The sequence below is a fragment of the Miniopterus schreibersii genome (assembly GCF_964146895.1).
Source record: "Miniopterus schreibersii genome assembly, chromosome: 2".
Taxonomy (NCBI): Eukaryota; Metazoa; Chordata; class Mammalia; order Chiroptera; family Miniopteridae; genus Miniopterus; species Miniopterus schreibersii.
The window spans coordinates 23,515,541-23,534,110 of NC_138102.1; the positions used below are offsets into that span (position 1 = coordinate 23,515,541).

An 18,570-nucleotide genomic window follows, 5' to 3' on the forward strand; every position below is an offset into this window, starting at 1 on the left:
TGTGTGAATACTAGCAAAGTGCGAACCATACAGTCATGGTCTCAAAAATTTGGAAGGGTAACTTATATAAACTTTAACAATTAGAATAGAAAAACTGTATTTAAAACTTTTAGAATAGATACCTGACTGAATCTCTGGCCACCTCTGGAGTTTTGCTTAGAAGTAGGTGATGGGCTATAAGCAGTTTTCTGGGTAGCTGCTGTCAGAATCTAGAGTTGGGGAGAGAAAAAGAACTGAATACAGAATTGCTGATAAGGAGAAAGAACATTGGATTGGGGCCAAAGTTCCTGGGTTCTCAGGCCAAATCATCACGATGTGATTTTAAGTAAGTTTCTCTCTCCACGTCCTGTTTTCCGTATTTTCAAAATGAGAGGATTAAAGTTAACAAGTTGTTCAAGTCTGTCTGTGCATCAGAAACACCTAGGAAGTTTTAAAAAATGTACACATTGTTAGACCCTGCTACAAACCTACTAAATAAGAATTGCCTTGGGTGGGGCCTTGGAATCAATATTTGCAAAACATAGACTTTGATATATAGCAAGTAATATGCATGTTCATTTGAATATGACAACCATTCTGGACTTACTTTTATTTTATTTTTGCTTTTGTTCAGCAGGTTATACCGTTATGTGCTTTAATATAAAAAAAGATGTACACTAAGAAGTCTCTTTTCTACCCTATCCCTGTTTACTCTCTTCATTCCTTCCCACCACTGACCCATTAATAATCACTTTCTTTTATATACTGTCAGTGTTTCTACATGCAAATATAACATGCAAATAAAACAAAAATGTGAATATACATTTTTGGTTTCCTTCTCTCTCTTTCCTTTACAAGGTAGTATAATATACACACAGCACTGCATCTTTTTTCACTTAAAAATACATGCTGGAGATTTTCCACATCCAGACATTGAGAGCTCCTTATTCTGTTTTATATCTGCATAACATTCAATTGTGTGGATACTCCGTATTTTATCTTTATTATCAAGTCCTCTATTAATGGACCCTTGGGTTACTTCCTGTTTTTGCTTGTTTTTTGCTTTTTAAGTGGATAAAGTATACATTTTTGGTGGTAGCTGGATGGTGGAAGACATTCAGCTTTGAGGAGAAAGAAATGAGAAGAAAAGACAATTTTGTTGTTGTTAAAATAGCTTTCATGAATGTCCTGGGATTGGCACATATTCAATCTAGTTTTCTTTATGTTTTTAAATATCTGGTTAAATATAATTGATGGGTAGGATGATGATCCAGAGACACTATAATATCTTCAGTGACTAGAAATATTTTTTACATATATTATACTTATAAAAATGGGAAAAAGAGGCAGTAAGCAGGATTATGCCAGCTGTGCGCCAGGCACTGTTCTAGATGCTTTTATATATGTTCTTATTTAGTTGCACATCTGTCTATAAAGTAGTTTTTAGTAGCGTGTGGACAAGGAAAATGAGATCTAAAGGACTATACAGTCTTCATTTGCAATACTGAAGAAAAAAAAATTTAAAGTGAAAAAAATTCCATCTTAATGGAGACAAAATGTCATAATAAAAGAAAGGTTTAAACATCTGTGTGTAACCTGCCTGAAGTTATTAGTTTTAAAGTGTGGATCTAAATGAGAGCTAAGTCATTATATAAATCAGTTAAATCATAAAAATTGAAATGAGTTTTCTGATTAACCTTCACAGAGTTAGAGCATATTGTTTAATATGAGATTTTTAAATATATCTTTATTGATTTCAGAGAGAGGAAAGGAGAGGGAGAGAGAAAGATAGAAACATCAGTGATGAGAGAGTCATTGATTGAACCCACAACCTGGGCATGTGCCCTGACCAGGAATCGAACCCCGATCACCTGGATCCTAGGTCGATGCTCAACTGCTGAGCCACGCCTGGCCGGGCTAAAGCTGTTTTTAAATGTTACAACCCTTTATTAAATACTTAAGTGCATTTAAAAAAAAAATTTTTTTTATTGATTTTGAGAGAGAAAGGGAAAGGGGGAGTGAGAGAGAAACATTAATGTGAGAGGGAAACGTCCATCTGCTGCCTCCTGCCCACCCTCTACCAGGGATCGAGCCAGCAACCTGGTCATGTACCCTGACCAGGAACTGAACTGACGACCTTTTGGTGCATGGGACATTGCCCAACCAACTGAGCAGCACCAGCCAGTGCTTAAGTGCATTTTTAATACATTAAATTAACAAATTATGTGCAATATCTAATGACAATTACTGTTGTTATACCAGATTCTGCTCTTTTCATCAATATACCTAAATAGCTGGACAGAAAATTGAAATCTTTTAATTCTGAATATCAAGCTCAGTGAAATAGAAAGTTAGGCTACTGTTATTAAGGCTCTTCTATTTGTGTCCTCACCATGGTTCTGTTGGTGTCATAGATAAATTTATGTGAAGAATTTCATGTTTTCTGTGTTGTCATAGGTGCAGAGTCCAGTGGTGACATGGATGTTCTTCTGACCCATCCAAGCTTTACCTCTGAGTCAAACAAGCAGGTACCTCAGAATTTATAATCAATGTGATCAATCTTACATAGCAATGAATATCATTTTCTAAATGATAATTGGATATTTTCAGAATAAGTTTTTGTTTTAATCTTTCTGAAAAGTCGATTGAAGTGTTTTGTACTGATGGGATTATGTTAAAGGCAAAGTAAATTGTTGAAAGGGATATATATACGTTTTTCCACAAGGAGTTGGGAGGACAATCTAACATTTGAAAGAGATGAAATTCAGTAAAATATTTCCAGAATTATTTAGTGTCTATCATAGATAGTTTAGAAATACCCAGTATAATATTCAGGTATTCATTAAAGGAATACTTTGCCATTAAAAAGTATTGTATTAAGAAACTTTACCTCCATTAGGAAACCGAAGAAGGCAAAACATTTTTAATTTTGGAATATATGCTTTTTAAAGATGAAGCAGCTAACTTTTTGATTTAATGAAATAGATAAACACAAGTGATTATTCGGGACTATCTTGATATTGGTGAAAGACGATGGTATCTAAAAATAAGTTTCATTTAATAAGATGAATTTTCTGTCAGAAGAAAAAAAGTACTTACTCAGAACATAGGAAATTAGGCATTTCTCCACAGGTAATCAGAAAACTCACATTGAAGATGTTTTCTTACTGTAACAGAGTAATTGCTCTTTTTCTTATTCTCTAATTATGATTCTACAGCCAAAGCTGTTACATCGTGTTGTGGAGCAGTTACAAAAGGTCTGTTTTATTACAGATACTCTGTCAAAAGGTGAAACAAAATTCATGGTAAGTACTCATTTGAGTTAACACAACAAAAAAACCCCTTAAAGACTGTTGAGTGATGGTTGTGATGATAAAAATTCTAGTCAGTCTGAAAATTAGATATATGACCTATTTTCTAGAATCTGTCAGATTTTGAGCTCTTACTCTATGTCCAAAAGTATATACACACATGAGATCTTATTTAAAACAGGGTTTATATATGCTCCATGAGCATCCTTTTAAAATTTAGATGGATTTTAATTCACTCAAAATGAATGTGCATAAATCTTATATTTAAAGTTCATTCAATTGGATAAAATTCTAAATTAATATGAGCTAGACAAGTTGGATTTTTAAAATTTTTTTTTAATATATCTTTATTGATTCCAGAGAGAGGAAAGGAGAGGGAGAGAGAGAGAAGCATCAATGATGAGAGAGTCATTGATCAAGCCTGCAACCCAGGCATGTGCCCTGACCGGGAATCGAACCCCTATCGCCCAGATCCCAGGTCAACGCTCAACCACTGAGCCACGCCCCGCCAGGCTGGATTTTTTTTTTTTCATAGTAGGAGTGTTCTTATATGCCTGGGCATATTCTGGATACCCCTTCTGGCCTAACTCTCCTCTTCCGATAGTTATCTCTGTGAAAGTCACTGGGACTCCCTGCCAGGGAAGTGCACCACGTGCTTTGAGAGTTAGCAGCGTGTAAGGTGTTTATGCAATACAATAGCAGAAGCATTTTTTTACAGTCTGAACAGTATTCTGCTGGTGCTCAGAGAGCGATCCAGAGGAAAAACCAACAGAGGCTGTAGTAATCCAGCTAGCAAGAATACAAGGAAAAATTACAAGCTGGTGGGCTGGGTGTACCCTGAAAAGGAAAGGTGCGTAGCCAAGTATATGTGAACATAAACATTTGCTGACAGTGGTGGAAAATGGGTTATCCTAGTAGCTGCTCAATCAAAAAAGAGAAGACCTTTGCCTAAGAAGTGCATGGGCAGCCAAATCCCAGTGACTCCTCCAGAGTGGGCGCTTCAGACCTTATTGTACATGATATGAAAGAACAAAATGGTGAGAATGAGTGTCAATAGGATGGGAAGGTATATTTGGTCAATTCAGCAAGTATGTATGAAGCACCCACTACATTCCGGGTTCTAGGAGCTTGGGATATAACTGTGAATTTAAGTAGAACTTATATTTGGGGAGTGTGGGAAGGGCTGATAGTTAATGATGAACATAATAAGTAAATTGTATAGTGTGTTAGGTTAAGATAATAATTACTATTTTTTTTTTAAAAAAAAGGGAGATCAGGGTATGGGGAGATGGGCGTGCAGGAGACAGTATTGTATAGGATGGTCAGAGGCAGAGAAGATGAGACCTGGGGAAAGACTTGAGGTAAGGGATTTAGCCAAGCAGATACCTGGGGGGAAGAGAGTCAGAGCGGTGACCCTAAGTGCCTGGACATTAGTGGAGATAGCCAAAGATGTTAAGATCTCTAGGTTTATGAAAGGAAGTTGGCTGCAAAATTAATTCAATATATAAGGTGAAATAAATCCTTCTCTTTCCATAGCCACTTGATTTCAAAACCTCTTGTTGCTATAACCACTATCTAGTTTTAAAGATTTGACCATTTGTGTGTTTTTCAAGTTATCTCCAAAACATGAATTCCTTTAATCGTAACCAAACTGTAGGAAAGCCAGGGTTATTCCAAATCTTGTAAAATCCCGTTCTTTAGATAATTGAGCTATTCTTCCTGTGAATATAACATTTGGAAGAAAGACCCCCAATTTCCTCTGCATTTAGATGACTGTTTGCTTTTTGTCTGATGAATACCATTCAAAGTTTAGCATTCTGTGCAAGTTTGACCTTGGATGATTTTCTGTGAAATGTCTGCAGTAAAGATTCAAGGGATAGTAGAAGGTATCTTGACTACCCTGAGGAAGTGAGAAGAGCTTTATTTCAGACACTTGCATGAAGCTACCTAATTGAAATGCCAAGCAAAACTAACCCACTCTAATAAAGAATTTACAATAATACAGAGTTGTTCTTTAATACTAGCACTTCAGAAAAAGTGCAGGAAATAAAAGTTAGCCTTGAGGAAAGGAACAAAGCCATTAGATGATGTCCTATTACTGATGTGACAAACAGTAAGATCATTGCCTGTGGCATCTAAACATCCATATCCGCAAGGTAATGCCTCATGGTAATTCCAGGTGGAAGTAATTTCTCTTCCATTTGAAGCCTGGGTTGGAACTTGTTAATGCCTAAGAAGGTAGGTTTTATATTTTGAAGAGAAACAGTTTCATTCATCTTTCAGCCATAGCAACAGCTAAAGAAAGTACCCATTTTGGATTTTAGATTTTAACTTTTCTATATTGCTGAGTAAGTCTGGCTTTTAGTGACATGTGTACCAACTCGACTACTTTTTAGAATCAGAAGCCTGTCACTTGTATATTTTTCATAGGCTGTGGCATTTGAAACTTCTATTTTGAAATTTGTTGGTGTTTGTAGTTCTTTTTACATATTTATGGTTGCTGGCTAGTCTAGAATTTTTGCCCATTTTTCTGGAAACAGAAAAGAACAAAACAGACCTTGAAAATACCCATTTAAAAACAGTAGTGAAAACCCACTTGTAGAGAAGGAAGAAAATAGTACTCTGATTTTCTTATGTTTTAAAGTTTTCTTATTTTTCTTACCTCGTCTTCTAATTTCTGAGAGGTTTCCACAGTTTCAAACTCTTCTACTTTTGCTGTCATGTTTTTTATTTTTGTTTAAACTGTTTCCTGGAGTGTTCTTTTTCTGTAGCATTCTGCCCTTATTTTATGGGTGGAATATCTTCTGTTATCTGAGAATATTACTTATAGCTTTTTTATTTATTTTCTTCCTGAATAATTATTTCTTCCAAGTTGCTTCTTTTTGTTTTGGTCTTTTTCATATTTGATGCTTTCCTTGATTAGCTTGTTGTTTAGAATCACACAAAGGCCAAATCCTCATCACTATAATCCTTGCCTGCTGTTCATGTAGTTCTTAAATTATCATGAAGTATAAGGAAGATAGTGATAACATATAGTGCATAGAAAAGCTAAGTTGAAAGTGCACCAAATTTGAAAACTTCCTCCATTTGAAACAAAAATAACCTCACATTTAACAACATTTAATTAAAGTTAAGCCTTAAGTTTAAAAACATCTTTAAACATTCTTTTAAATATCCATTTTAGGGTGTTTGCCAGCTTCCCAGTAAAAATGATGAAAAGGAATATCCACACAGGAGAATTGATATCAGGTATTTGTTGCTGACCTTTTAACTTTTCCCTTTTCTTCCCCCCCCCCCCATATATCTTGGAATTCTCATAAATGTTCAGAATCCCATTTCATTCTGAAGTGCCATATGTTCCTGTTATAGACAATGTTTAGCCTGAAAATATATAAATAACAACTGTCTACAGAATCTAGTTTATTTTCTCTAGCTATCCATCTCATCATGATGCCTTCCACAGCTCAAAAGTCATTTCCTGCCTGGGGAAAGATAGTTGTAATAAGTGATACTGCTTTTCATATCTCCACCCCTCTTGCAGAGCATAGTTCACTGAAGTCTAAACTGCAAGGTAGAGTAGTTTGAATGGTTACCTAATGATAGTCCCTCTTCAGGTTATTTGGCCACATAGACTTATTTAGGTGCTTTGTACCTTATTGATTTTGCTAAATTTGAGGTGTGTAGTAAAAGATTTATCTATTGCTTTTTTTTTTCAGGCTGATACCCAAGGATCAGTATTACTGTGGTGTTCTCTATTTCACTGGGAGTGACATTTTCAATAAGAATATGAGAGCTCATGCCCTAGAAAAGGGCTTCACAATTAATGAATATACAATCCGTCCCTTGGGAGTTACTGGTGAGTATTTGTGTCCCTTAGAGATAACCCCAGTCATCTGGAGAAAAAGTTATTTTCAAAGATACTTTGGTTTAGCAACTTTGATTTCTCTAAAAAGCCTTTAAGTAACTATGCCAGTTAATTGTAGTTTCTTTGTAGTGTTAGTTCCTCAGGCAACAAACGGCCCTTTAATCCGTTCATCTCCCAGGTCCTCAATTGAAGGTCCCTGATGGCAAGAATTATTTCTAGCTCTATCATAATGGATTAAATTCTAAGTATGACGGTCAGTAAAAAAAAAAAAAAAAAAGTATTGATCTAAGTGTTTGGTTTTTTTTTAAATGTATCTTCAAGACTTCTGAAGAACCCAGGTATCATTGCTTTCGGTGGCAGGCCAAATCTGATAGCTTTGGCCCCATGCTTTTAAAGTTTAAAGAGTAAAATTGCTTAATTTCTGCTTTATGATCTTATGTTAACATTTCACAATCTGCTATGTGGTTTACTATTCTCTACTAGGAAAATGAAGATTTTGTTATTTTGTCCTAAAAGTATAAAATTGTGCCTTCATCCTTGGTAGATGAGGGCAGTACTTCTCACATGTCAGTGTCTATACAAACCATGTGGAGACCTCATTAAATGCAGATTCTGATTCATTGGACTTTGGAGTGGGGCTCAGGATTCTGCATTTCTAGTAAGCTTCCAGGTGATGCCAGTACTGCTAGTGTAGGAACCCCATTTTGAGTTGCAAAGGAACTGGCTAGAGTATTTTATATAATACATTGTGGCTACAGTGGAGATCTAGCAGAGAGAAAAATCATGAATTGGATCACTTCAAAGGCCATGGTTGGCATACTCAGGTTCCTTTGGTAGCAGTGGCATATATGTGAGAAACCACATGCGCAAGCTCACGTGGGAGGATGGGGGCTGGCAATATATATATATTTTTTTAGTGGCTTGGTTACCATTTTCTTTTTTTTCTGAAAGTATGTCCCATATAACTGTCAGTCCTGAACCCTCTATTCTAAAACTGGTTTGTAAGTAAGTTTCTTTTGTCTCTTACTTGCAGGAGTTGCTGGAGAACCCCTGCCAGTGGATAGTGAGAAAGACATCTTTGACTACATCCAGTGGAAATACCGAGAGCCCAAGGATCGTAGTGAATGAGGCCTGTCCTTCCCCCCAGGCACAGCCCAACAGGAGTCTTAATTTATTTCTTAACCTTTGCTATTTAAGGGTCTTTGGTGGTTTTAAGTGATTGTTTCTTTTCTTCTTCATGCTTTAGCTTGCACCATAGTCAATAAAACCTCTTATACTATTACCAGATGATCTTGTTCTGATTTTATTAGAAAATATGTTTAAATTTACATTTTTGATCACACTTTACTAAGGGTTTACTAGAGAGAAGAGATGAGATGAGCCCTGGCCAGTTTTGCTCAGTGGTTAGAGTGTTGGCCTGCAGACTGAAGGATCTGGGTTCAATTTCAGCCAAGGGCACGTACCTCAGTTGCAGGCTCAACCCCCAGCCCTGGGGGTACGTGCGGGAGGCAACCAATTGATGTCATTATCTCATATCAGTGTTTCTCTCCCTCTGTCTCTCTCCCTTCCACTCTCTTTAAAAAAGCAATGGAAAAAATATCCTTGGTGAGGATTAAAAATAAATAAATAAAATAAGCAAACAAAAAAACCCCTTAGTTAATCCAATGTTAATTGGATCTCTACTGTATGCAGGACACTATAAACCTTAAATACACCCTCAGGAAACAAATTAGTAGGGGCCTGCTGATCTGGAATTTACTCTGACGCAGACTCGAGTAAGTGGTTGAATGGAAGTACAGGTACAGTGCTGTGGGATCATGAAAATGCAGCCACTTCTGATTTGAGAGTTAGGTAAGGCTTTGTGGGAGAATGTGGGAATGAGGATTTCAGCCGGCAGGAATGATTGAGGAAAGGGCTTTCCAGACTAAGTGAACAACTTAAATGAAGACCCTGCTTTACTTTTCATTTCTAGCATACGGCTACTTATTCATAGTAGAGCTCCTCCTTTCATTTCTCTTGGAACTGCAGGAGGAACCAGACGTAGAGGAAGGGAGCTCTATCAATGAGAAAACACAGCTGGCCCATGAATGTGACTTTTCTTCCACGCTTTAGTCTAGATGTGCTGCAGTGTTGTCTGTTTCACTGTAATCTAATGGAAAAAATGCCCATCAGTAAGAGTTACAGGAGATCAAAATTAGTTGCAGTCATAGTAGAACAATAAAGTTAGCTTACATTATAGTGCAGTAGCTGCCAACTTATGCAGAAAAGGCCAGGTAATGTAACCCACTCCCTGATCTTTTTAAATGTGCAGCATGAATGAGGAGGGTGAATTCAGAGAAACCAGTAGTATGTAGTAAATGATACCTAAAACTCCATTAACTTATTCATGTAAAATTTGCTTAATTGAGACTTTTGGAAGCCAGTAAAGCTATTTTTATATTTTCATGTTATTTGCAGAGCTTTAGATTAACCAAGTAATTTTAAATAAATTATTTTAGTTAGCTGATGTAATACTAAGTTCTGTTTATTTTGAGTGTACAAGTTTCTTTTTTTTATGCACTACCTTCTCAATCTTATAAGTGCTTTATTGACAATACAATCTCTAACACTGCTCAAACACACCAATTTTTTGAAAGGCATTTTGTTTGATTTAGTCCCATTTTAGTATTCCTTTAAAAATTTTAACTGATGATGCTGGAAATTCAGCCAAGAATGTTGTATCAAAAACTTGCTTGAATTTATCTAAAAATTCATAATCAGTGCTGAACCTGAACTTGTTTGCCCAAAGCAGCACTGTCCCCGGCTGGCAGAGGTGCACCATGGTGGTGAGCAGCTTGTCCAGGCAGTAGTGGTGGTAGACCACATCAGAGGCCAGAACGTAGTCGTAATAAAAAGTCGACTTGGGGAAGTTCTGTTCCAGGCCTTCTCCCCACACCAGTTCTTTCACTTCGGGCAGATGTGCTGTATGTGTTAGCGTGTTTTTTAAAAGGTTGTGTTGAAGGTTTCCTAGGACATCGGGCAAATCCGTGGCCGTGACTTGAGCGCCTAAGAGAGAAAGGGAAAAGTGTAATAACTACCCAGAAACATTTGGGCATTCAGAGTGGACATACACTCTCAGGGACAAACAAAAGAAACAGAACTGGGCTTCTCAACCTTGGCCCTATTGACATACGGGCTGGACATATTTGACATAATTCTACTGGGTAATTCTTTTGGGGGCAGGAGGTGGAGGGGCTGCCCTGTGCTCTGTAAGACGTTTGGCAGTGTCTCTGTTACAATCCACTAGATGACAGTAGCACCTCCCCACCCATCCCCAAGTCCTGACAATAAAAAATGTCTCCAGACATTGCCAAGTGTCCTTTATGGGGCAAAATCACCTTTGGCTAAGAACCACTGACATAGTATAATGTTCCCATCTTTTAAGAAACTATAAGTTAAACAATGGTACACTGTTAGGAGATTTCAGGATAATTAGCTAAACATACTAAGGTTCTTAGCATCTGCTTAATATAATATCCCTCTAAAAATAATGTTTTCCCTCTAAAAATATATTTATCTGAGGATTTTATTTTTCTCTTACATGAAGTATTCACCACCCATTTTTCTTTCCACAACGGATGATCTCACCCTTATCTAAATTCATTACATTAATTCTTAGGCATTTTAAAGCTAGTGACAATGGTTCACAAAATAGATCACCATATTTCCAGATTAGTTTTTAAAAAAAGAACTATAATGGTGCAGGTAGAGGTTGCCAGATTAGTACCTACCTCTTTGAGGTAGGTACTCATTTTGGGTATAAAACCTGCATTTTGGGTATAAATCTATCTTCACCTTGGATTAACTCATTTTTTCTTCTTCAAAATGTTAGTTATAATATTTGCAACAAAAAGCAAGAGACAACATAATAGTTGCTTACACAGGGATTTGAAAGTCACGCTTCCAAAATCATCAACCAACAAAATGTGATGACATGGTAATGGGTGGACTGGGCAAGTTACTTAACCTCTCTAGGACGCAATAATATCTCTGGGGATAACAGGAGTAATTATAGCTCTTGAGATTTGGAGGAGATTCAATAGTGAAATCATGGCCAAGCACCTAAACCACAGCCTGTGATACCCCTTGTCATTGCTGTCACAGTGGAGGTCTTTTGAAACAAGGTCAGGAATAAACAAACCTAAAATACTGGCCACTATGGAAACAAGGCCTGGTCCAGCACCAATTTCAAGTATTTTAGCTTCTTGAAGATTCAGTTCCTCTGTGTGTTCCTCCAAATACTGGCACAAAGCTGTAGCCTAAAAAACATTTACAACTGTTACTTGGGCATCGGAATATTGGAAACCAGTAGCAACCCCAATCCCCACCGAAAGTTAAATACTGTGAGACATGTCATTAATAGTTTCAGTTTATCAAAAGGTTCATCAGAATCAAAATATACACTTAATGCTGTTTTTAGACCTCTGGAATATGAAAATTATAACATGCATCAAAGGAACTAGAGAAACAGGTTTGTTAAGTCGCCTGCATCAGAAGACTCTTGACCGATCTCCAGGAATTGGAAGATCAGCTCATCTCCTGCAAATTGGGCAGCGAGGCCTACAGAACAGCAACTTCCTGCCATGGCTTAGTCATGTTGGGCCTCCACCTGCTTTAAGAATGTTGGATAAACTTCAACACTTCTCTCCTCGCCTCTGTCAAAATTGAAGTGGACTAGGACTTTGTCTGCTTTGCTGGCCAACTGGGCAGTTATTTTTCTAAGTGGGTCCTCTAAGAAACACTTAGCCTATCAGAGCAGTACTTCCCACACTTCCTTGAGCATGCGGATCACCTGGGGGCCTGGTTAAAGATGCACATCTGAGCGCAGTGGCATCTGGTTGGGTGCTCAGGACTATGTTTCTAACAAGCCACCAGGTGATGCCAGTGCTCCTGGTCTGTGGACCGCACTTTGAGTAGCAAGGAGATGTTAAAGACATATGCAGATAAATGAAGATAGGTTTTTATACAGAAAATCAAACATCCCTTGAAAAAATAGGGTAATTATTTGCGATGAGGGGGTTTCAATATTAGGAAGACAGTGTCATCTAGAGCTGTTGAGAGGACATATGCTTTGAGTTGTTTTCTGAAGAGATAGCCCTGCCCTGTGAGAGGCTGGCCCCGCTGGGGCCCTGTTTGGAAACAAAGCTTTTCTCAGAACAGGTACATCTTTTGACATTACAAACACCCCCTTCCCCCTTAGCCCTATTAGCAAACTCTGAAAAGTAATCTCTTTCACAGAGAGCTGCACTAGAAAAGGGTGTTACATAAACACTTCTTTTGCAGTTTTTTTAGGGGTTTGAAGTCCCAAGAGGGGCCAGGGTTTGGTGCACGAAAGGCTGAGGCCTTAATGAGAATAAAATAGCCCAGTGGACAAGTACCTGTTTCCATCCTAATCTCTGATACCCCTACTGCCGTCATCTGTATAATAATAGGAAGCTGTGGAGTAGTTTGGTGGTTTTCACACTTGTTAAGCCAAAGAAAAGCAAATATAGCAGGCTAATTTTTAAGCTGATAATTTTGTATGGCCTACAAATGATGTTATAAATGTCCAAATGGCCCCTGGTAGAAAAAAGATTCCCCACCCCTGGTGTAGAGGAACATCAATGCTTATGGGAGAGATGCTGTATATATGTGGAGCCCAAGCACACTACCCACACCCCTGGGGGCGAGGGGGCAGCAGTGGACCATCAGCTGGAGAAACTCAGAATGTCAAAGTACTTGGCAAGTAGTCCAAGCAACACAGATGTACAAAAGTATTATTATCGTCCCCAGAAGTCCTGCCATCCCAGTATAACAGTTCTCTCACCCCTGGCCACACCACCGCTCCGTAACTCTCTATTGATTCTTGAACGACAATCTTCTTGCCTGCAAACAGATAATACTCCTGAGTGTAGCTGGCATAATTTGTAGGAACAAATTTCTGGAGGCTGTGAAGAGATGGTTCTATGCTGTTAAAATCTGTGGGGCAGAAAATAAAATAGATTTCGTGACTTGTTGATTCGGTGCAAATATACACTTAGTACAGTTGGTGAGATGGGACTAGATTGGGAATTCTTTCAGCAGAGGGGTGATGCTACCAATGGCAATGGCTGTAAACTAGCACAAAGCAATGATATGACTGACAGGAACGTAACATTCAGATGTGACGTCTTTATCATATGATGAAATGCCAAAGGTGTCCTGGGTCTCTCCCTCTATGTAGGAGAGGATGGAAGAGGTTTGGGTTTTTGTTGTTGTTTTTTAAATATATCTTTATTGATTTCAGAGAGAGGAAGGGAGGAGGGGGAGAGAGATAGAAACATCAATGATGAGAGAGTCATTGGTTGGCTGCCTCCTGCACGCCCCCCACAGGGGATCAAGCCCACAACCTGGGCATGTGCCCTAACCGGGAATCGAACCCCAATCGCCTGGATCCTAGGTTGACGCTCAACCGCTGAGCCATGCCAGCCGGGCCCCACACACTCTGTTTTGATGACAGGAGAAAGCTAAATGGCACCAGGAAAATGGCATGAATGGGCTGTCTATGGAAGGAAGACCTGGGCAAACATGGACTGACTATTTTTAGGTCTTGAAGTAACATTCCCACATGTTGGCTGCAGTGTGTTCCTTAAATCCTTCTTAAATCAGCTCCTCAAAAGGTACAGGTCACCCAAAGATGAGCCAGCCCCACAGTCCAGGGGGGAGGTTGTCAGATAAGCTCTGACTATTAAGTTACTTCTGTTTTAAATGCTTCTTTACTCTCATGACCCACTCCAGCGGCTCTCAGGTATCATATAAAATGAGAGGAAAAGAGCACCTGCTCGGAGGGTGAAGGGTGGCGGGTCTTTGAAGAAACCTGCTCAGGAGTCCACCCCTGGGAGGCAGGTACGAGCGGCTATTTAGGTGTCGCGGGTTTCCACCCGCACTAGCGCGCTTCCATGCTGCTGGCCTGCAAACTGTTGGTAACAGGTTTCCAGGAAGACAGTGAAGAAACCTCGAGTAAGCATTTAGAATTTTTACAATTTGATCATGCCTGTTGAATCGAACTACATGCTTATATTTTGCATGTCTTTGTATGTATTTTCATAGAAATTCATTTTTGTTGTATTTTACCAAAAACCTGTCACTATGCGGCAGGTTGGAAAATGGCCTTGGACCGCAGCGTGAGCATAGGGACTGGTTTGTAAACTGGCATAGCGGATGCCCGCAGCTCTTCAGAGTGCTGCCCTTGGCCACCGGTTCTAATTTAGTGTGTTCAGTCCCTGGATGGAGAATTCTCGGCCCTGAAGACAAAGGTGAGCTTCCAGAGACCAGGGAGTACACTGAGCTTGCCAGAACCTGCTAATAAGGAGTGGCCGAGTCAGTCCCCAGGCGTCCTTTCCCGTCAGGTGCCCTGCTTGGGTTATGAGGAGGCTACAGGGGAGGGAAGGGGACCTATGGCCCTCGCCTATCTCTTAGGGGAAGCTCCTGACGTACAAGAGCAACCCAATATTTATGAATGACCAAGGAGGCCCTAGCTTCTCCTATAGGGCGGGGAGGCTGACTCTGAATTCAATTTTGGAGACAATAAGAAGGCAGAGAAATAGACCGTGGTAACCAGTAAATGTTTGATGACCAGTTTGGGGCAAGGAGAAGAAGCACTGATTTGTAGGGTTTGATGATTACCACGGTGATTTCAAACTACCTATAGAATGTCACTGGGAAAAGACGTGCAGGACACACACCGCTATGGAATACTTTTACCGCCAGATACAATGGACATCAATGACCTCAAGGGCATAGACAATTGTCAAATGTACTAAAATAATTTGTGATGAGTTTTATTTATTACCTTAGTTTTTTCATATGCTGCTGCCTTTTATATAATCTATTTATAATCTAATTGTAAGTTTATATAATTTAAATTTCAATGATGGCCATGGTTAATAATCAGCTCACAAAATTCCTGAAATTCAGGAGCTGGAACAGGCCACTTGGTACAAGGAATCGGTACAGGGCTGTGCTCTTAGTCTCAAAGGCTTTCACCAGTGGGGTACCTGATGGTCTGGCTGGCTGCTCCTGGTACTCATGCCAGCTCCTGCAGGCTTCTTTCCTCCACCCACACCCGCTATGTCCCAGACCTTTCATTCTTCCCTTCTTTCCACAAATTGCCAACCAGAGACTCTCAAGATAGGGAGGAAAAGTGAATGGGCTGATTTTGAATGGCTCATTATTTCACAGGTTAATAAGCTAATGTTTATACTTTCCCAGTCAACAGTGTAAAGCAACATGGTTGTATAAATATACTCTTATTAGACCCTTTTATGTTCTACAGAGATATAGAAATGTATGTTTATTGCGCATTAAGTATTTTCATTTATAGTATCTATGCTAGCCTGATAGTTTTAGAAGGACCAGATTTTAGACACAGGTAAGAGGCATTTTTATGTAAACAGCTGAGTAAAAATAAATAACATCATGGTTTAGTAGAGTTGGAACATAATTGTACCACACTGAATTCTTGTAAATGTTATAAATGCCATGTCTTGGCTTTTATGACATTATTTATTAACTACTAAGTCCCTGTCCAGAAATGCAACCCTAATTGTTGCATTGTCCTGATGGGCAAATTCACTTCGCTGTGCAATGATCCCTGTCCGACAGAGCTGCCAGGAATACACGTTGGTGAAAAGCAGAAACTAATCTAGATTTCATTTCTTTTTAAATGCTCTTGTTACAAAAATATAAGGTGTCCCAAAGAAATGTATACACACACTTTGAATAATTATAAAGGCAGTGTTTATTGAAATACATTTCATTTTCAAAATTGAGCTATCAGCTGTTAAAGTGTGTATACATATTTTTGGGACATAAGGTACACAATCTTAGATTTATACACAAGATAAAACAAATTTGTGGATTTTGGTAAGTAAATAAAGAAAAATAGGGATTACTTGTAATGGTATACTTATACTTGCATAAAGAAATCTTTCTACTTAGCTTCACTGTACGAACAATCTAGACGGGTGTTAACTAGATTTATTGTAGTGATCATTTTGCAATATGTCCGTTTTGCATACACCTGAATAATGAACCTAATATAATGTTACATGTCAATTATATCTCCATAAAAACCATTAAAAAACCTAGAGTTAAAAAGAAATGGAAATTCTTGTCACGGAAGTTAATTGGAAAATGCCATCACCAGGAAAACAGCTGAGAAGGTGTTGAGGTGATGAAGGGGATTACCTCCCGCGGGTCCGCTGGTGTCATCTTTCTGGACAGTCCCCTCCGCCTCTGACCAGCCATCTGGGGAGCTCGGGCCTTCTCCCCGGGGCCCGGGCTGCTGCGCGGAGCTCAGACGCGTGTCCATGACCGGAGCCGGCTGGAGGGAGAAGTTGGACGGGCCCGAGCGGCTCAGCCCGGGCTGCCTGACTCTCTCGGAGGCTCTCAGGAGTGCAGCTTATCGCCTTAGCATCGGCCGAGTGGAAAGAGCACCTGCTTTTCAGCTTAGTCCCCTGGGTGAGCAGGGCAGCCCCTCAAGGGGCTGCCACCCTGGTTTTGCAGAGCAAAGTGGAGGGAGACCATTAAACACGACCAAACATGTTCCATGCATGAAAAAAGGCAAAAACACAGCGATCGGACAGCCATTATGTTGCTGGGGTCCAAAATGTATTTCTGATAACTCTGAGAACTGAGTCTTCAAGAAAATCTGGCCTAGCAATGTGACCATTGGGAGGACCTTGTGGACTGAAGTGATATCCTGGCCGAGAAGCCAGGATTTGGAGCAAGCACAGGGCAGCTCCCTTTCCGTCTGAGGCTTTCTTGCAAGAGAGCAGAAAGCGCTGAGGGCTGAGAGCCAGGAGCCAGCTTTGGCTCTCGGCTCCAACACTTCGAAATTCATCTAATCCCCTCCTCGACGTTCATCTAATCCCGTCCTCACCAGCAAGAAGGGGAGAGTAATAGCTGCCTACCTCCTAGGGTGTGGCGAGAAACGGGAGAGCAAAAGTGACTAGTACAGCACAGGAAAGCAAAGGAGAATTATTTTCAAACACTGGGTGGTACCTTTCCTTGTGAAATGAAATGACTCCCTCCCCCAGCATTACAGTTGACCAGAGAAATTAATTCTTTCCCAAAGAACATAACCTAGAACATAACGACAGTAATCTGTCTAGTGTTCATATTAGTTTGACACATCCTGTGATACATATCATATATTAGTATTGAATAAAGAATTGGGAAGTTTTCAAAATGACTCCTTGTTAGTACCCTCAAAATAATTTTGAACGGTTAGTTTAAGTATAACTTTACCTTATGTAGCAGAAGAGATTTGAGATTTCTGTGTGCCCTTTAATCCCCAATGGTTTATATAGATCTGCACCTAAAAGGATTAGCATTTTATGAACAAAAGCCAGCCAGTGGAAGTCCAAGTTATTTAGGGTAGCATTACCCACCAGTACTCGGACACATTTCTTTGCTAGAATTTCCTCTCTCTCTCAATCTCTCTCGCTCTCACTTTGTCTCTCTTGCTCTCTCTTTCAATATAGAGATCTCCTTCTCTCTTAAATTCTCTCTCTCTCTCTCTCTCTCTCTCTCTCTCTCTCTCACACACACACACAGACACACACAGACACACACAATCCTTGCAACATGAAATAGAATCACCCTCAAAAGATCCAGAAAATCACTTGAGCAGAGCACAGACTGCCCTCCATGGTATCCAGTTGCTGTGATGGAGTTTGAAATGTGGACTTATATTTCACTTTAAAAAAAAAAAGTGGGGGTTGGGTAGTTGGGGGTTTTATGGACCTGCAAACTTTGTGTTCATCAGCCAAACTCCTGTGGCTGAAGGAAGGGGCCTGCCTGCTGCAGACTCTGTCCTGGACCCTGACTTTAGCACCCAGAAGTAACATAAGACTACCAGGAGGAAGGGAAAACTTTTGTGAGAAAGACATGAGAACAATCTCTACATCAGAAGGGGCACGAGTCAAAGGCTTAAAGTCACGTGAGGGGTATTTAGTTGGGGCAGCAGTGAATAGGAAATCAGAAAAAATTTAGAATAAAACCATTGTAATTTATTTAATAGAAATAGGGGCAGTTAAAAGGGAAAGAGGAAGAGTGCTTGCTCATTTTGGAAACCTGGAAATCTTAAAATAGAATATAGGACATGTAATTTAAGTCTCAGGCAAATAGGACTTAATAATCATTCACTTTTACAAGGGACTATCTTTTAACCACTTAGCCTGATGAACGGTGAATTAGCTTGAGTAGACAGAAGAGCCTATTTTTATTTTTACCTAACATGGGCACTTTCTTCTCTGCTGTCACATCCCCCCCTCCCCCCCTTTATGTTCATTGCTTTTAACTCTGGATCTTTGTGTGGAAATGCTGTGGTCCTATGACTGTTAGGACTCCTTT

The 18,570-nt window shown here is 39.4% G+C and overlaps 2 protein-coding genes across 3 annotated transcripts in view; one reads left to right on the top strand and one right to left on the bottom strand.

Moving 5' to 3' along the window:
* POLB (DNA polymerase beta) overlaps positions 1-8,437 on the top strand; it is a 24,963-nt gene extending 16,526 nt beyond the window's left edge. Inside the window, exons 10-14 of the mRNA XM_081129138.1 lie at positions 2,437-2,507; positions 3,198-3,284; positions 6,475-6,539; positions 7,007-7,146; positions 8,189-8,437. Of these exons, the coding sequence (XP_080985264.1) occupies positions 2,437-2,507; positions 3,198-3,284; positions 6,475-6,539; positions 7,007-7,146; positions 8,189-8,283 (458 nt within the window). The 3' untranslated portion in view covers positions 8,284-8,437. The remainder of the gene's footprint in view (positions 1-2,436; positions 2,508-3,197; positions 3,285-6,474; positions 6,540-7,006; positions 7,147-8,188) is intronic.
* Positions 8,437-17,898, bottom strand: LOC308553291 (protein-lysine methyltransferase METTL21C-like). 2 transcript variants are annotated; one of them, XM_081129139.1, is made up of 5 exons: positions 17,464-17,898; positions 16,402-16,707; positions 13,001-13,152; positions 11,336-11,453; positions 8,437-10,200 (listed from the first exon to the last, which is right to left on the bottom strand). In XM_081129139.1, exons 2-5 carry the CDS (start codon positions 16,523-16,525, stop codon positions 9,806-9,808), a joined length of 789 nt encoding a protein of 262 aa, XP_080985265.1. In that variant the 5' UTR covers positions 16,526-16,707; positions 17,464-17,898; the 3' UTR covers positions 8,437-9,805. The 2 variants fall into 2 exon arrangements, with proteins under 2 accessions (XP_080985265.1, XP_080985266.1); XM_081129140.1 differs by having other exon boundaries at positions 9,574-10,200; positions 13,001-13,059; positions 17,464-17,523.
* Between the last annotated feature and the right edge of the window lie 672 nt (positions 17,899-18,570).